This window comes from Bactrocera tryoni, chromosome 5 (genome assembly GCF_016617805.1).
Source record: "Bactrocera tryoni isolate S06 chromosome 5, CSIRO_BtryS06_freeze2, whole genome shotgun sequence".
Lineage (NCBI taxonomy): Eukaryota > Metazoa > Arthropoda > Insecta > Diptera > Tephritidae > Bactrocera > Bactrocera tryoni.
The window spans coordinates 11,296,420-11,309,421 of record NC_052503.1 but is presented as its reverse complement, the minus strand read 5'-3'; the positions used below and the strand labels follow the sequence as shown (position 1 = coordinate 11,309,421).

The 13,002-nt window shown below is 37.5% G+C and overlaps 2 protein-coding genes across 2 annotated transcripts; one reads left to right on the top strand and one right to left on the bottom strand.

Moving 5' to 3' along the window:
- Nucleotides 1–2,758: 2,758 nt before the first annotated feature.
- On the bottom strand, nucleotides 2,759–3,618 carry LOC120778917 (serine protease 1-like). Its single transcript, XM_040110963.1, has 2 exons — nucleotides 3,374–3,618; nucleotides 2,759–3,296 (listed from the first exon to the last, which is right to left on the bottom strand). Exons 1-2 carry the CDS (start codon nucleotides 3,616–3,618, stop codon nucleotides 2,759–2,761), a joined length of 783 nt encoding a protein of 260 aa, XP_039966897.1.
- A 1,929-nt stretch (nucleotides 3,619–5,547) lies between these two features.
- LOC120778915 (serine protease 1-like) lies at nucleotides 5,548–6,425 on the top strand. The gene is made up of 2 exons (XM_040110961.1): nucleotides 5,548–5,804; nucleotides 5,867–6,425. Exons 1-2 carry the CDS (start codon nucleotides 5,548–5,550, stop codon nucleotides 6,423–6,425), a joined length of 816 nt encoding a protein of 271 aa, XP_039966895.1.
- The last annotated feature ends 6,577 nt before the right edge of the window (nucleotides 6,426–13,002 follow it).

Below are 13,002 nucleotides of genomic sequence, written 5' to 3'. Positions count from 1 at the left end.
ACTCACGTTTGAAAGCTGCAATAAATCTTAAAAACTGATTTTAATGATTAACCTACTTAAGTGAAAGCAAGAGCCCGATAATATTATATTTTATTGAAGTGCACGTAGCATATCAAGATAATCAATCAATCAATAATAAAGTTATTTACCACCCTAGAACTTACCACTAGGTACACGGTTATCCATCCAAGCGGATTTTATTCATAAATTTTTTGGTAATTTTTAAGTGAAATAAAACAAGTAGGGAAGTGCTAGAGGCGGGTGTTACCGAACATTTAATATCTATACTAATTTAATATTCATTATGTGACGAAACCGTTAGCGATTTATAATCAGATTTTAGATTCACTAATATTTTGAGTTATCAACACCTATTTGAGTTATCAGCACCTCTGAGTTTCAGTACTAAAACTCGTTTACTTAATTTCCCTAAAATATCACACATAGTGACTAACACAAAGAATTTGTAATCAGCTGGTGAGTCGGTAATCACTATATCTGGTATATTGAGGCTAAGAAAAGGAATTGAACTGATTGCATTCACCTTTGGCATTATTCAATTATACTCAAGAACATTTTTCTACGAAATTTCAGGAAGATAACTCACAGACTGATCGACTTATTCGGTGTAAAGGCTGCTAGAAGAACGAATATCATACATACCTGTATACATATATACGTACTTGTAGTAGTATACGAGTCGATTCGGCGCCCTTAGCAGCAATTATTACTGACGTATGGAACGATTTGGAGCATTTTACGTCGAGATCTTAAATTGAAAGCGTACAAAATACTGCTTGTGCAAGAACTGAAGCCGCTTGACCTTCCCAAGCGGCATCTCTTCGCTATATGGGTTCCTGAAAGAAGTTTCCAAGAAGATCCGACGTTTTCGCGTCAAATTTTGTGCAGCGTTAAGGTCCATTTCTAATTCAATCGTTATGTAAATAAGCTAAATTGCAGCATTTGGGACCAAAAACAATCTGAAGAGATTCAAGAGTAGCCATTTCATATTTCTTCAAAAATAATGCCGTTGAGAACGAAACCGTTAATGGCGATATATTTTTTCAACAAGACGGCGCCACTTCCCACACATCGCATGAACCAATGGATTTATTGAGAGAACACTTCGATGATCATGTTTTCATATTTTGGGCCGGTGGATTTATCAAGTCTTCTGAATTTGATATTAACTCCTTGTTAACTCACATGCAGATATAGGAAAGTCGAAAATCTTTACATTTTGTATATTGCAGTTAAGGTAAGTATTGACCCGATTTTATAAATTATTAGCAGGCAAATGTTTTATTTGAATCGATTTTTGTCAAAACAGCGATAGCCAATAAGATCCACATATTCGACGTGGGAACTTGAAAAATCAATCCAAGTACTATTTTTAGACGTGAGATGGATGCTTAGAGCTTGCAAGTTTTCATTCCAATAAGAGTAAAATAATCATAGAAAATTTAAATTTGTGATATAAGGGAAGTAGGCGTTGTCCCATTTTCATGATATTAGATAGTAATATCAAGGTAATACTATGTACCAACTTTAGTATAGGCTGAGTAGTTGGGCAGAGGATTTCATCTAAGAGTCTACCGCATACAGCTTCCTTTGGAATCCTCAATAACCAGCTTAGTTGTAAAAATAAGCGCATCGATGCATTTACTTAGCGAGTTATCGAACTTTTTGATTTTCCACTTGACCGTAATATTGGGAATGAACGTGTCTCAGAAGGTATCAAATAGATTTATACTCGAAAAGTGGCCTAGCCAGCGTATCCTTTGTCTCTTAATTCGCTATATTAATGTCATTCAGACGGAGCCTTTGGTATTGCTCAATCTGGTCAGTTGTTGATTTTTAGGCCAAAAGCCACACTGATAAGGTTCAATCAGTTTGTTGACGGTGGGTTGACTTGCACAATACGCTCGATAGAACCTTATATGCGATGTTGAGAAGGCTTATCCCACGGTAGTTGGCGCATATTGCGGGGTCTCCCTTTTTATGGATTGGGCAGAGCATACTTAAATTCTAATTAATTCGGGCATATTTTTGTCCTACCGTATTCTAAAAAGAAGCTGATGCATGCTCTTTACCAGTTCTTTGCCGCCGTATTTGAATAGCTCGGTCGGCAATCCATGTACTGGGCATCGGTCACTAGATCAAATCTTGAACAAAATGGTTCTTATTACAAATGATAGTTCATCTGTTAATTTCAAAATTTTCTTTATAATTTCTTATCGAAGCAGTTTTGTAATGTAGTTAATGATATACCTTACATATATAAGACCACGCGACAACTCTGATATATACTTGGAGGCTGTGACGACTCTTGGATAAATGTTATTCCAATAACCTAACTATAAAGTCAGTTTAAAGAAAATTACCGCTTAGAAATATTCTCAATAATCGAATGCATAGAAAAATATAAAGTGTCTACTTTGGCGATAAGAAATAAATCTCATCCTAAGCGCAAGATTTGAAGCCATTTTCTACAACATGTTTAGGTATTTTGAAACTTAAAAAAAAGTTATGTTAATAAAGCACTATTTTCTGGTAACCAGTCTACCCGACCGCCAAAGTCCGCATACATAAGATATGTTCTAAAAAACCCATACACGCAATAAGAGTACCAAAAACCATAAATTACAACAAAGGCAGAGATAGAGTTTGAGAAGAAGTAAATAAACTTTTAAATAAAAATATTACAAATTATGTTCAGCAAATCATATTTATTTATATTATTGATATGTACTACTCCTTAATAATAAGCAATGCCGGTGATATCACGGATCCAGCCCAAGAAGTGTGAAACGCGGGTAAATGCATTTGGTGCGGATGAGTGACAGCCGCCGCCAAAGCTAACGATACCCACCAACACTTGATTATTGTCCACAGCCAATGGGCCACCGGAATCTCCATTACAAGCAGCTCTTCCCTCAACAGGTGTGGTGCAGATGATACCATCGTTTATGTTGAAATATGATGAGCATTCGCCATTTGAAATAATTGGTTGGGTGGCATACTTCAGATGACCGTTCAGACCGGATCCATCATATGTGTTACCCCAACCTGAAAGTGTTGCCCATTGACCCTCATAATTGCTGTATTGGTTGAACGATGGCAGTCTGATGGGTTGAATGTTGCCCGAGTAGGAGACGGAATGGATCCAAACTAAAGCGATATCATTTAAACTACTATAGTCTGGATGGATATGGACATCATTCTGATGAACAACAGTGGAATATTGACCATTACCACGCGACGTACTACCCAAATAGACAGTGACGGCTTGAACGCTGCAATTTTAGAAAAAGAAAAATTGTTTAAAATGTTTTCTAAATATAAAATACTCTTCACAATTTGTCACACTTACTCCTTGACGCAATGAGCTGCAGTTATAATCCAATTGGAGCCAATCAAAGATCCGCCGCACCATAACCATTGACCATTCTTTTCCAAAGTCAAACCGGCTTGATACGGAAAGAGTCCATCCCAGGCATCGGCGCCATTAACAATGCGTCCATTGATGGTTGCGTTCGTTTGCTCTACCTCCTGCTCCAGAATGGCAGCCGCTGAAGCGGTGCCGATTACGAAAGCCAAAATCAAAAGGAGTTTCATTTCTCTGTGAATTCTGTGTGCTGACTACAGTGCCGAAAGCCATGAATACAACACTTTTATATAGTAGCAAATGAGGGCGTATTTATGACTCAGATTTATATTACTTAATTTATAGCTTCCTTTAAAATTAGAACGGCACGTGTGTTGCACTTCATCAAGGTTGTTCATTTGTGTTTATAATAGATATTTCTCCGGTTGTTTTTGATGATTATAATGGTCATGGTAAATATGGTAATGGCTTTCGCAAATAAGGTCATTCAGTAGGTGTGGCAATGTTTCGATTTCGCTTATCAGCTTCAGAGTTTTAGCACGATAAGGATACATCGGATGATTGGGTTTTCTGAAGGCACCGTTACCCAAAAATAAGCATGAAGTAAATCAATAAGAACCCTCGTATGAACCAACAATTATAAAAAAAAACAAAAAATTATACATATAAATATAAACATTGGGTAGTCGAAAAAGTCTTCTCGTATTTTGAGCGTATAGATGTTGTTGCAGTCGTATATCTCCAGTGTGTCCATATATTGTTTGAAAGGTCATATTTTGGTTTTATTTAACCACAAATGTTGAAAAATGAGTGAAAATAATGGAGAAGTTCGCTATATTTTGAAATTTTTTATAAAAAAAGAAGGCACCAATGAAATTTGTGAAGTTTACGGGCACGATGCTATATCAGTTCGTGTAGCACAACAATGCTTCCCTCGCTTTCGTTTAAAAAATTTCGATGTGAGAGATGCACCTCGCTCTCGTCGACCTATCGTTGAAAAAATCAATGAAATGATGGAAAATGTTGACCAAGACCGCAACATAAGCAGCCATGACATCGCTAAGGAACTTAACATTCATTACCTAACGGTTTTGAATCATTTAAAATTCGCTGGCTTCAAAAAGAAGCTCGATGTTTGGGTACCACATGAATTGTCTGTGAAAAATTTAGTGGACCGAATTAACATCTGCAATTCTTTCCTGAAACGGAATGAAATCGAACCATTTCTGAAGCGAATGGTAACAGGAGACGGAAAGTGGTTCAAATGCAACAATGCTTATGCTGAGTGTTTGGTGGGATTGGAAAGGAATCATTCACTATGAGCTGCTACAGTCTGTTCGAACGATTGATTCTATATTTTTCTGTCAACAACTGATGAGATTGAAGCAAGCAACCGGAAAAAATGGCCAGAACTGATCAACAGAAAGGGCTTCGTCTTCCTTCAGGATAACGCTACACCACACACATTTTTGATGAGCTCGGCTGGAAAGTTCTGAAGCATTCACCATATAGTCCTGACCTTGCACCATCGGACTACCATTTGTTTCGGTCAACGCAGAACTCCCTTAATAGAGTAAAGTTGGCTTCAAGAGAAGCCTGTGAAAATTATTTGTCACAGCTTTTCGCTGAGAAACCAGAAAAGTGCTCGACCAAAATCGTACATATTTGGTTCATTGAAGTTCATTATAAATATAAAAAAATAAGTAGAAATTTGATTAGAAATACGAAAATGCTTTTTCGACTACTGACAAAAACTGTAGCAAACTTAATGTACCCTATTGAATGTATACAAATTAAATGAAAATATGTAATATTTCCAACCGTAAAACAAACAAAATAAAAAAATAAGTAAAATGACGTCAGCAATATCAAAAACACACAGTGATTTGGCAGTTATAGTATATTTTAACGAAAATTCGTTGTACACCAAAACGTTAATTTCGAAAATGCAATTTCCTTGATAACAGTAATTTATGCCCAACAAATGCGGATTAAGAGAGAAATTTATGATTTCTAATCAAAATTTGGCTATCTTCATGAGAGTTTTAAAATTTGATAATTTGTTGCCATAACTCAACCGTTTCCGCTGTATTGACTTATAAAAGGTCGGGTTGAATTCAACGCAGTCATAGTGAATTCACTTAACTCAAACAATCAACATGAAGTTCCTGGTTGTCTTAGCACTCCTTGTGGCTGCAGCCACTGCAACTCCGGTGTACCAAAAAACAGCTTTCATCGAGGACTTCCCAGAGTCTCCCGTCTTGGGTGGACGCATCACCAATGGTGATTATGCTTGGGATGGCTTGGTTCCCTATCAAGCTGGTTTACTTATATCGAAGAATTCTGGGAATTACTGGTGTGGTGGTTCCTTGATTGGCTCAAATTGGATTCTGACTGCCGCTCACTGCACAGATGAGTAAGTTAAAGCTTTTGGTAATGAAAATTTCCAATTACAAATATTAATTTTTATCCTTATAGGGCTCACACCATCACCGTCTACTTGGGTAGCGTTGTACGTTCCAATGGCAACCAATATGCAACCACCATCCACTCCCAGGATATCCACCAGCACCCCAATTACAACTCTAATACTCTGGATAACGACGTCACTCTCGTGTGGATCCACTCTGTTTCCTTCTCTGGCAACATTCAAGCCATCAGACTGCCATCTTTCAACCAATATAGCAACTATGAGGGTCAATGGGCTACCGCATCTGGCTGGGGTGGCACTTCGGGCAACAACCAAGACCATTTGCAATACGTCAGTGTTCAGGTTATTTCCAACAGCGAATGCGCTAGCGTCTATGGCAGCAGCACTGTCACTGACAACACCATCTGTGTTTCCACAAACGGCGGACGTTCGACTTGCGGTGGTGACTCTGGTGGCCCATTGGCTGTGGACAACAACCAAGTGTTGATTGGTGTGACTTCATTCGTTGCTGCCGCCGGTTGCACCGCTGGTCTGCCATCTGGTTTCCAACGTGTCAGCCGCCATTTGGACTGGATCCGTGGTGTCACCGGTATTGCATACTACTAGATTCGTTGATGAGTTTTGTTTGTAAAAATTTTTCTTAATAAATTTCCAATTTGAAAACGGTAAAATTATCGGTTGGTCTTAGTTTTCTCAAGTGTCAATACTATTCTGCCTTCCAGAAAACTGAAAATGATTTGAAATTGCAAACGCTCGAACAAAAGTTGTACAGCACTGTTCGCAACAATTCTGCAAAGGAAGGTTTTCGTCAAACCCCTGTAGAAAATGCTTATATTAAAGTTTTTTTCTTCTTCTTCAACAAATGTAACTCTGCTGCCATATTTACACGCATAGAATGATAACAATTTTCCTTTGTGCATAGAAAGGTTCTTGGATACAACTGCATATATTAACGTAGCGGGACATGTGTGCTTGCGAATGTCTTGTTATACCGCTACTAACATAAATATGCCTTCTTTGTTGTTGGTTCTCTGATTCGTAAGGCACTTGTGTCGGCTTAGTGTGTTCCTTACGTGTCTAAGGTGTATTTGTTTTCCCTTCTTTTCGGAGGGGTGAATTGTTTTTGTGTGCTAATATGTCTGCATAGTGTTGTTGCTACGCATTCATACTGCCGTTTGTCTGGCTTTGTTGCATATCGGTATTACAGTTAAGTGTATTTCTCTTTGCATGCTTAGCACGTAAAATGATTTGATTTCAATTTTCCAGATTCAGCTTGTGTCAAATGATAATGATTTCGTACTTCCAACTCATTTAACGGTAGTACTCTTTCTTTTTTGCTGAAATGAATTTTTCGGAATTTTTTCTTCGGGTTTTGCTGTTCTCACATACATAAATGACTATGTTTGTTGTTTCGGCAATCTTAAGTACTTAGACTGGGAGTGGTCGCGTGGCTGGATACTTACCGTACATACTTGTGTGTATGTATGTGTATTATTGAGGGTATTGTTTTGAATATTAACACGCAATTTTTACTAACATCACTTTTTATACCTTTAAAAATATTTAGGTATTTTCACAAAGCAATGAAGGTGCTAAGTCACCGATAAAAGAAAAGAAAAACAAATAATGTAAATATCATGCCGAAGACATTATTGGTTCTCATTTTTTTATGACGACAGTAACTGGTTCGCTTGTTTTTGGTGAAGCGATCTAAGCAGACACCAAATTTTCGACTTTTGGGTGGGTATCGAAGTGCTTCTCAGCCAATAAGTGCCTCGGTATAGCCTTCAATGCCCGTAGCGATTCACGTTTAATATCTTCAATTCACTCAAAATGGTTTTCTCGAAGCCAGAAGCCACACGGAGCTAAATCAGGCGAAGACGGTGGTTGCGGCGCGATTTGAGTTGGAAATTTGGCGAAAAACTCAAGGAGAATCAATGCAGTTTGCGACGGTGCATTATGGAGGCGCAAATGCCAAGATTGGTTTGCTCATAAATCCGGCTTCTTTTAACGAAAAGCTTCGCGCAAACGACGCATAATATTCAATTAGTATTCCTAGTTGACAGTTTGGCCCGTCGGAAGAAATGCGGAGTGCACCACGTCTCGTTAACTGAAGAAAACTGTCAACATAACTTTGATTTTTGACCTGCTTTGACGTGGGTTTTGCACTCCGGCTCACCTTTTTCACGACATTCGGCCGATTGATCATTTTTTCCAGGTCGTAAGCATATATCCAAGACTCACCGCCAATAATAAGGCGACGCTGTTTTTCGAAAAAAATTGAGTGATTTTGGAGCCAATTCTGTTTTAAATTTTTTTAGGCCCAAATGATTTTTCAAAATGGGGTTCACAGGTTCTTCCGATATTCCAACGATGACAGTAAGACCCCTAACTGTTAGTCGTCGATTCTCAAGCACCAATTCCTTTATTTTATTGGGGTGTTGATCATTAGTTCATGTTGATGGCCGTCCTTGAATAATTTGTACCAATTAAAAACACAAATTAGTCCCTCTGTTATTGAAATATCTATTCTGCACACGTTCATTTGTCAATAAAGAGCTGCTCATTTGTCGGAACCGCCGATATAGCATCATTAGCATAAACCTATCATTCAAAATGACTGATCAAAATCAAGTCCTTGTGTGGAAGATCTTTAGCTTGCATGGCAATCTGAAATAATTTTTGATGATTTATCGATTATATCGATTTGCGTCGATTATATTATTAAGCTTCTTTGGATGAAGTTTCTACTCAGAATATTAAAAGATATTTTACTCTCTCCCGTATAGTATATATTTAGGCGGCTGTCGCTTCGAGTCACGAAAAAACTGCTTTTCTACTGTTAGCAAATAAACATCATTTATATTTATTACTGCGTTAAGTTAGAGTACCACACTATTATCTAGCCAAATAAAATAATTTAGCTTTACTGAGTTTATGGCATACTTTTAGGCATTCTTATAAACTGAAAGTATGATCTGTTTCATTTACACATTTCTCCTCGGCACAGGTCGGCTGCACAGGGGCTTTGAAATATATATTGTGATGGTTACAAAACTTATACTTTCATTAAAAATTCGTCTCTTAAACGCTGAAAAAGTATCGGCTGCTTGTTTGCTCCTAAAGTAGCGCCCTAATTCGTTTTATAGCAAAAAAACATTTCATAATAAAGCAATATTTTTGCCTTTATGATTTACTAAAGTACAAATTGCTCTCATTTCCGGGCAACATTTCACATCGTGTTACGCATCAAATTGCAGTCGGTGCGCCATGGCGTATGCGTGTTCGAGAGCAATCAGTTTGTTTGGCTTTGTGGCGCGCCTTTGCACGCAAATCGATTTGCAGCGAAAGCAAAGCCATGAAAATAGCGAATTTGCAATTCGTATTGGTGTGAAAAGGTTAAGCAATGAAAGCATTTCCCACTTATGGCAGCCTCAAATTGCCAGAGTTATTGCTTTTTTCTCACACGCACACTTTTTATAGCCGCCACGAAGGCATAAAGGAAAACTGAAACGCGCTGCAGTCAATTCGTAATGCATTTCACAGCTGAAAGTGCATTTCAGTTGATTTTGCCGAGTTTTTTTGCAACTGCTTGTTGAGTTGTGCAAAAGTTTTTCTTTGTTTTGCTTTCCCTACTTGTTGCATTATGGAAAAAAACAGCGCTTTGATGGTGTAAATCAGCCAACTTTCACTTTGGCGTCAATGTTTGTCGGAGCCGTGTGTGTTTGGCGCTGATGCAGTCGCTTTGACTTAGCTGCTTTTGCATATGAGCTATCAAAGCTGCATTTTATCATTGAATTTTTTGTACTCTTTCTTTGTGCACTTTTTAGTTATTCGTTATTATGATTGGTTGGTACTGTGAAAGCAACTAAAGCCTGGCTTTGTTTTCAATATTAACACTTTGATTTCCGTTACCATACCAGAAAAAATATCCACGCAAACTTTCGTGCAGTTTATAACTTTCTCCCCACAATTATTATTTTTCACTCCAACTTGCCATCCATCTTTTGTACCCACCGCCTGGCAGTGCACTAATGACGGTTTAATTACGAGCCACTCCAACTAACAACTCTAACGTGTGTCTCCTACACACTTGCGCAGCGCCCAACGGCAGCACTTCATCATTTGTTCGTTAGTTATACGGTACTTTATCATTCACCCTTTTTTGTCTCTGTGTTGGCACCTGTGAATGATGCAGAGTTGGGTGGTAAACTACTCAACATAATATATATTATATTTAAATCCCCATTTAACAAAGCTAATTTTTCTGCTGTGAGTTCTACTGACCACACCCCCTATTAATTTTAGTCCGCATGCTAAATGATTTGTTGCAATATACTGTAGAAGTTTTAACAGTTTTTTTGCCGTGTAAACACGTGCGTGTTCTAATCCGTTATAAAGTTTTGCTTTAGACCTGAGAGCAGTGCTGAAAACAAATTTAATATAGATAACGGTTATCAATTAATTTTTCTTCATTTCCTTATCGAAAATTAGTTTTTTAAGTGTCGTCTAACAGATAAACAATCAAACACACATTTTTTTGGTTGCTTACCATTTTTTCATACTTGAATGGAACATGTAACTTCTCACGTGGTAGTGGTAGAATAAGATTATGCCCTGACTCAATAAATCAAATCAATTCTGATAGTCTAGATATCCAACAGAAGCGCAAAAGCTATAAAAGCTGTCTAAAGCTTTTAGTTATAATGTCCACGAATCTGAAGTTAAGGCTGGCTATTAAGTATAAGCATAGTATTTTTCATAACGTACTTACCGGAAAACTGGCATTTGTTAGATAAAATTCGCAAAAAGCCTTGAGTTATCTATGTAAGAAGCCATAGTATGTTTTCGAGTCCAGAAAACGAAACTTTTTTTTTAGTATTTCGGTGCTGTAATATATGTTATTTTTTAAATTACTATTTGACTACCGTTTGCGCCCGCTCATCGATTTTGCTTTAACAAACACTCAGAGTATTTACATTTTCGGTTCGCTTGCGTTTTCGCCTTTTTTGAAGAAGATTTCATGTCAAGCAATCACAAAACTCTCTGAAAAGTGTTTGCAAAATCTTATCTTTCCAAGGTCACATGGCACATATTGCTTGAGCCATCAATCGGAATAATAATGGATTTCATATTTATTTATTAAAGATAACTATACATTCTCTCTAAATTTTTATATCTATGTCTTCTAACGAGTTTTTCAATAAGAGCGCTACATAACTTCTTTTTAATTAAACAAGTATGGGTAATTAATGAAATTCTTAATTCCTGTGAAAGTCGATTCGGTGCCATTATGTAGGGAACTCGATTTATTTTGCATGCCCACCATGGGCATGGTTGCAGCAAACTAGACGCTGAACTAAATTTTCGATTCGGCTTTCGAGCATAAATTTGCCGATACTGCTGTAAATTAACATTCGATATTCGTATGAAGTTCATTAATCGTCGTTGGCTTATTGGCATAGACCACAGACTTAACGTAGCCCCACAGGAAATAGTCAGACGGCGTCTGTGTGACTTGTGGCGCCTTGCTGTTGAGGCCAGATATTGTCCAAGTCCATATCATCCAGATCGGGCCAATAATATTCGGTTAAAATTGATCGGTGGCGATTTCCATTGACAGTAATGTACCGGTCTTGATCATCATGGAAGAAGTATGACGCCGCCGGCCCATAAACCGCACAAACCGTAATTTTTTGCTGCCTGGCCAATAACGAATATTTTCCTTAATGACGAACTCACTCAGCCAGAAAAGAGCCTTAACGCTGAAGATGTCGCTTATGACGATCATAAATTGGACGTAGCGCTCTTAAAGTTGAGGTTACTAACTCCAAATTTCGGTAGTGAATTTTAATAAATTCGGTTCGTTTTTGAATCGAATATCTTTGCATGATGAAATGCCCTTACTGAAGAGAAATGTCAAAAGAGCGGGGAAAAAAATGGCGTCGTTTGCTGTCCCTATCGGTCTACTTTTGTAGCGTCCCTATTTGAAAACCCCGTGTTACTACTATGAGCAAAAAATAGTAAAACTTTATTCATAATTTAAAATTATTAGATTATTCTTCCAAATCTATGTTGAATATTTTTTTACTTCAAAATACAAAATGACGGCACGTATAACCTAAAAAAAAGGCTGGAATAGCTACAGTATTCAATCATAAGATGAGTGCAGGATACCCTCGACAACAATGCAAAAAAGATATGATGCCAGTTTCAAATTCTACGCTGCGGATTTGGACCTAGTTGTAATTAGGTAATTAGGTTTTAGCAATAACCTTACACTCTCAGCTCCTTATAATTTTGTATATCTGTTTTGTAATCTCATCCTCAATTGTGAAGTGGTGAGTGGTGGTTGTGCACGCTTACGCTAGATGTTATCAAGAACAAGAAAAAATGTTAACTCCGCCTGCACCGAAGCTAATATACTCCTCACAGGTGCATAGGGTCGATGTGTCCAGTTTGTATGGAAGCTATATGCTATAATAATCCGATCTGAAGAATTTTTTCGGAGATTATGTTATTACCTTAAGCAGTAATCAATGTCAAATTTCGTGAAGATACCACGTCAAATGCGAAAGTTTTCCATATCATCACTAGAACCGATCTGAACAATTTCTTCGTATATTACTGTATTAACTTAGTAAATTACATGTGCAAACTTTTCTGAAGATACATTGTCAAAAGTGAAAGTTTTCCACTCAAGAACTTGATTCCGATCGTTCAGTTTGTATGGCAGCTGTATGTTATAGTGGCCCGATAACGGCAGTTCCGACAAATGAGCAGCTTCTTGAAGAGAAAATGACGTTAGAAAAATTTGAAAACGATATCTTAAAAACTGAGGGATTAGTTCGTATATATAGAGATAGATAGACGGACAGACGGACGGAGAGACGGACAGACAGACAGACGGACAGACGGACTAAATTGACTCAGCTCAACATACTGATCATTTATATATATACTTTATAGGGTCTCCGAAGCTTCCTTCTGGGTGTTAAAAACTTCGTGACAAACTTAAGCGAGTATTTTGGTCTAGGATTTTGAAAAAATTAATTTTTTTTGCATATTTTGAAAGTTTAGACTTTCAAAAATATGAGTTTGAAAGAATTTTTCAAAATTCGCCTTTTTTTCGGAGATACAGCCGATTTTGTGACGTGGCGTCCGTGTTCACTAGAATTGTCTT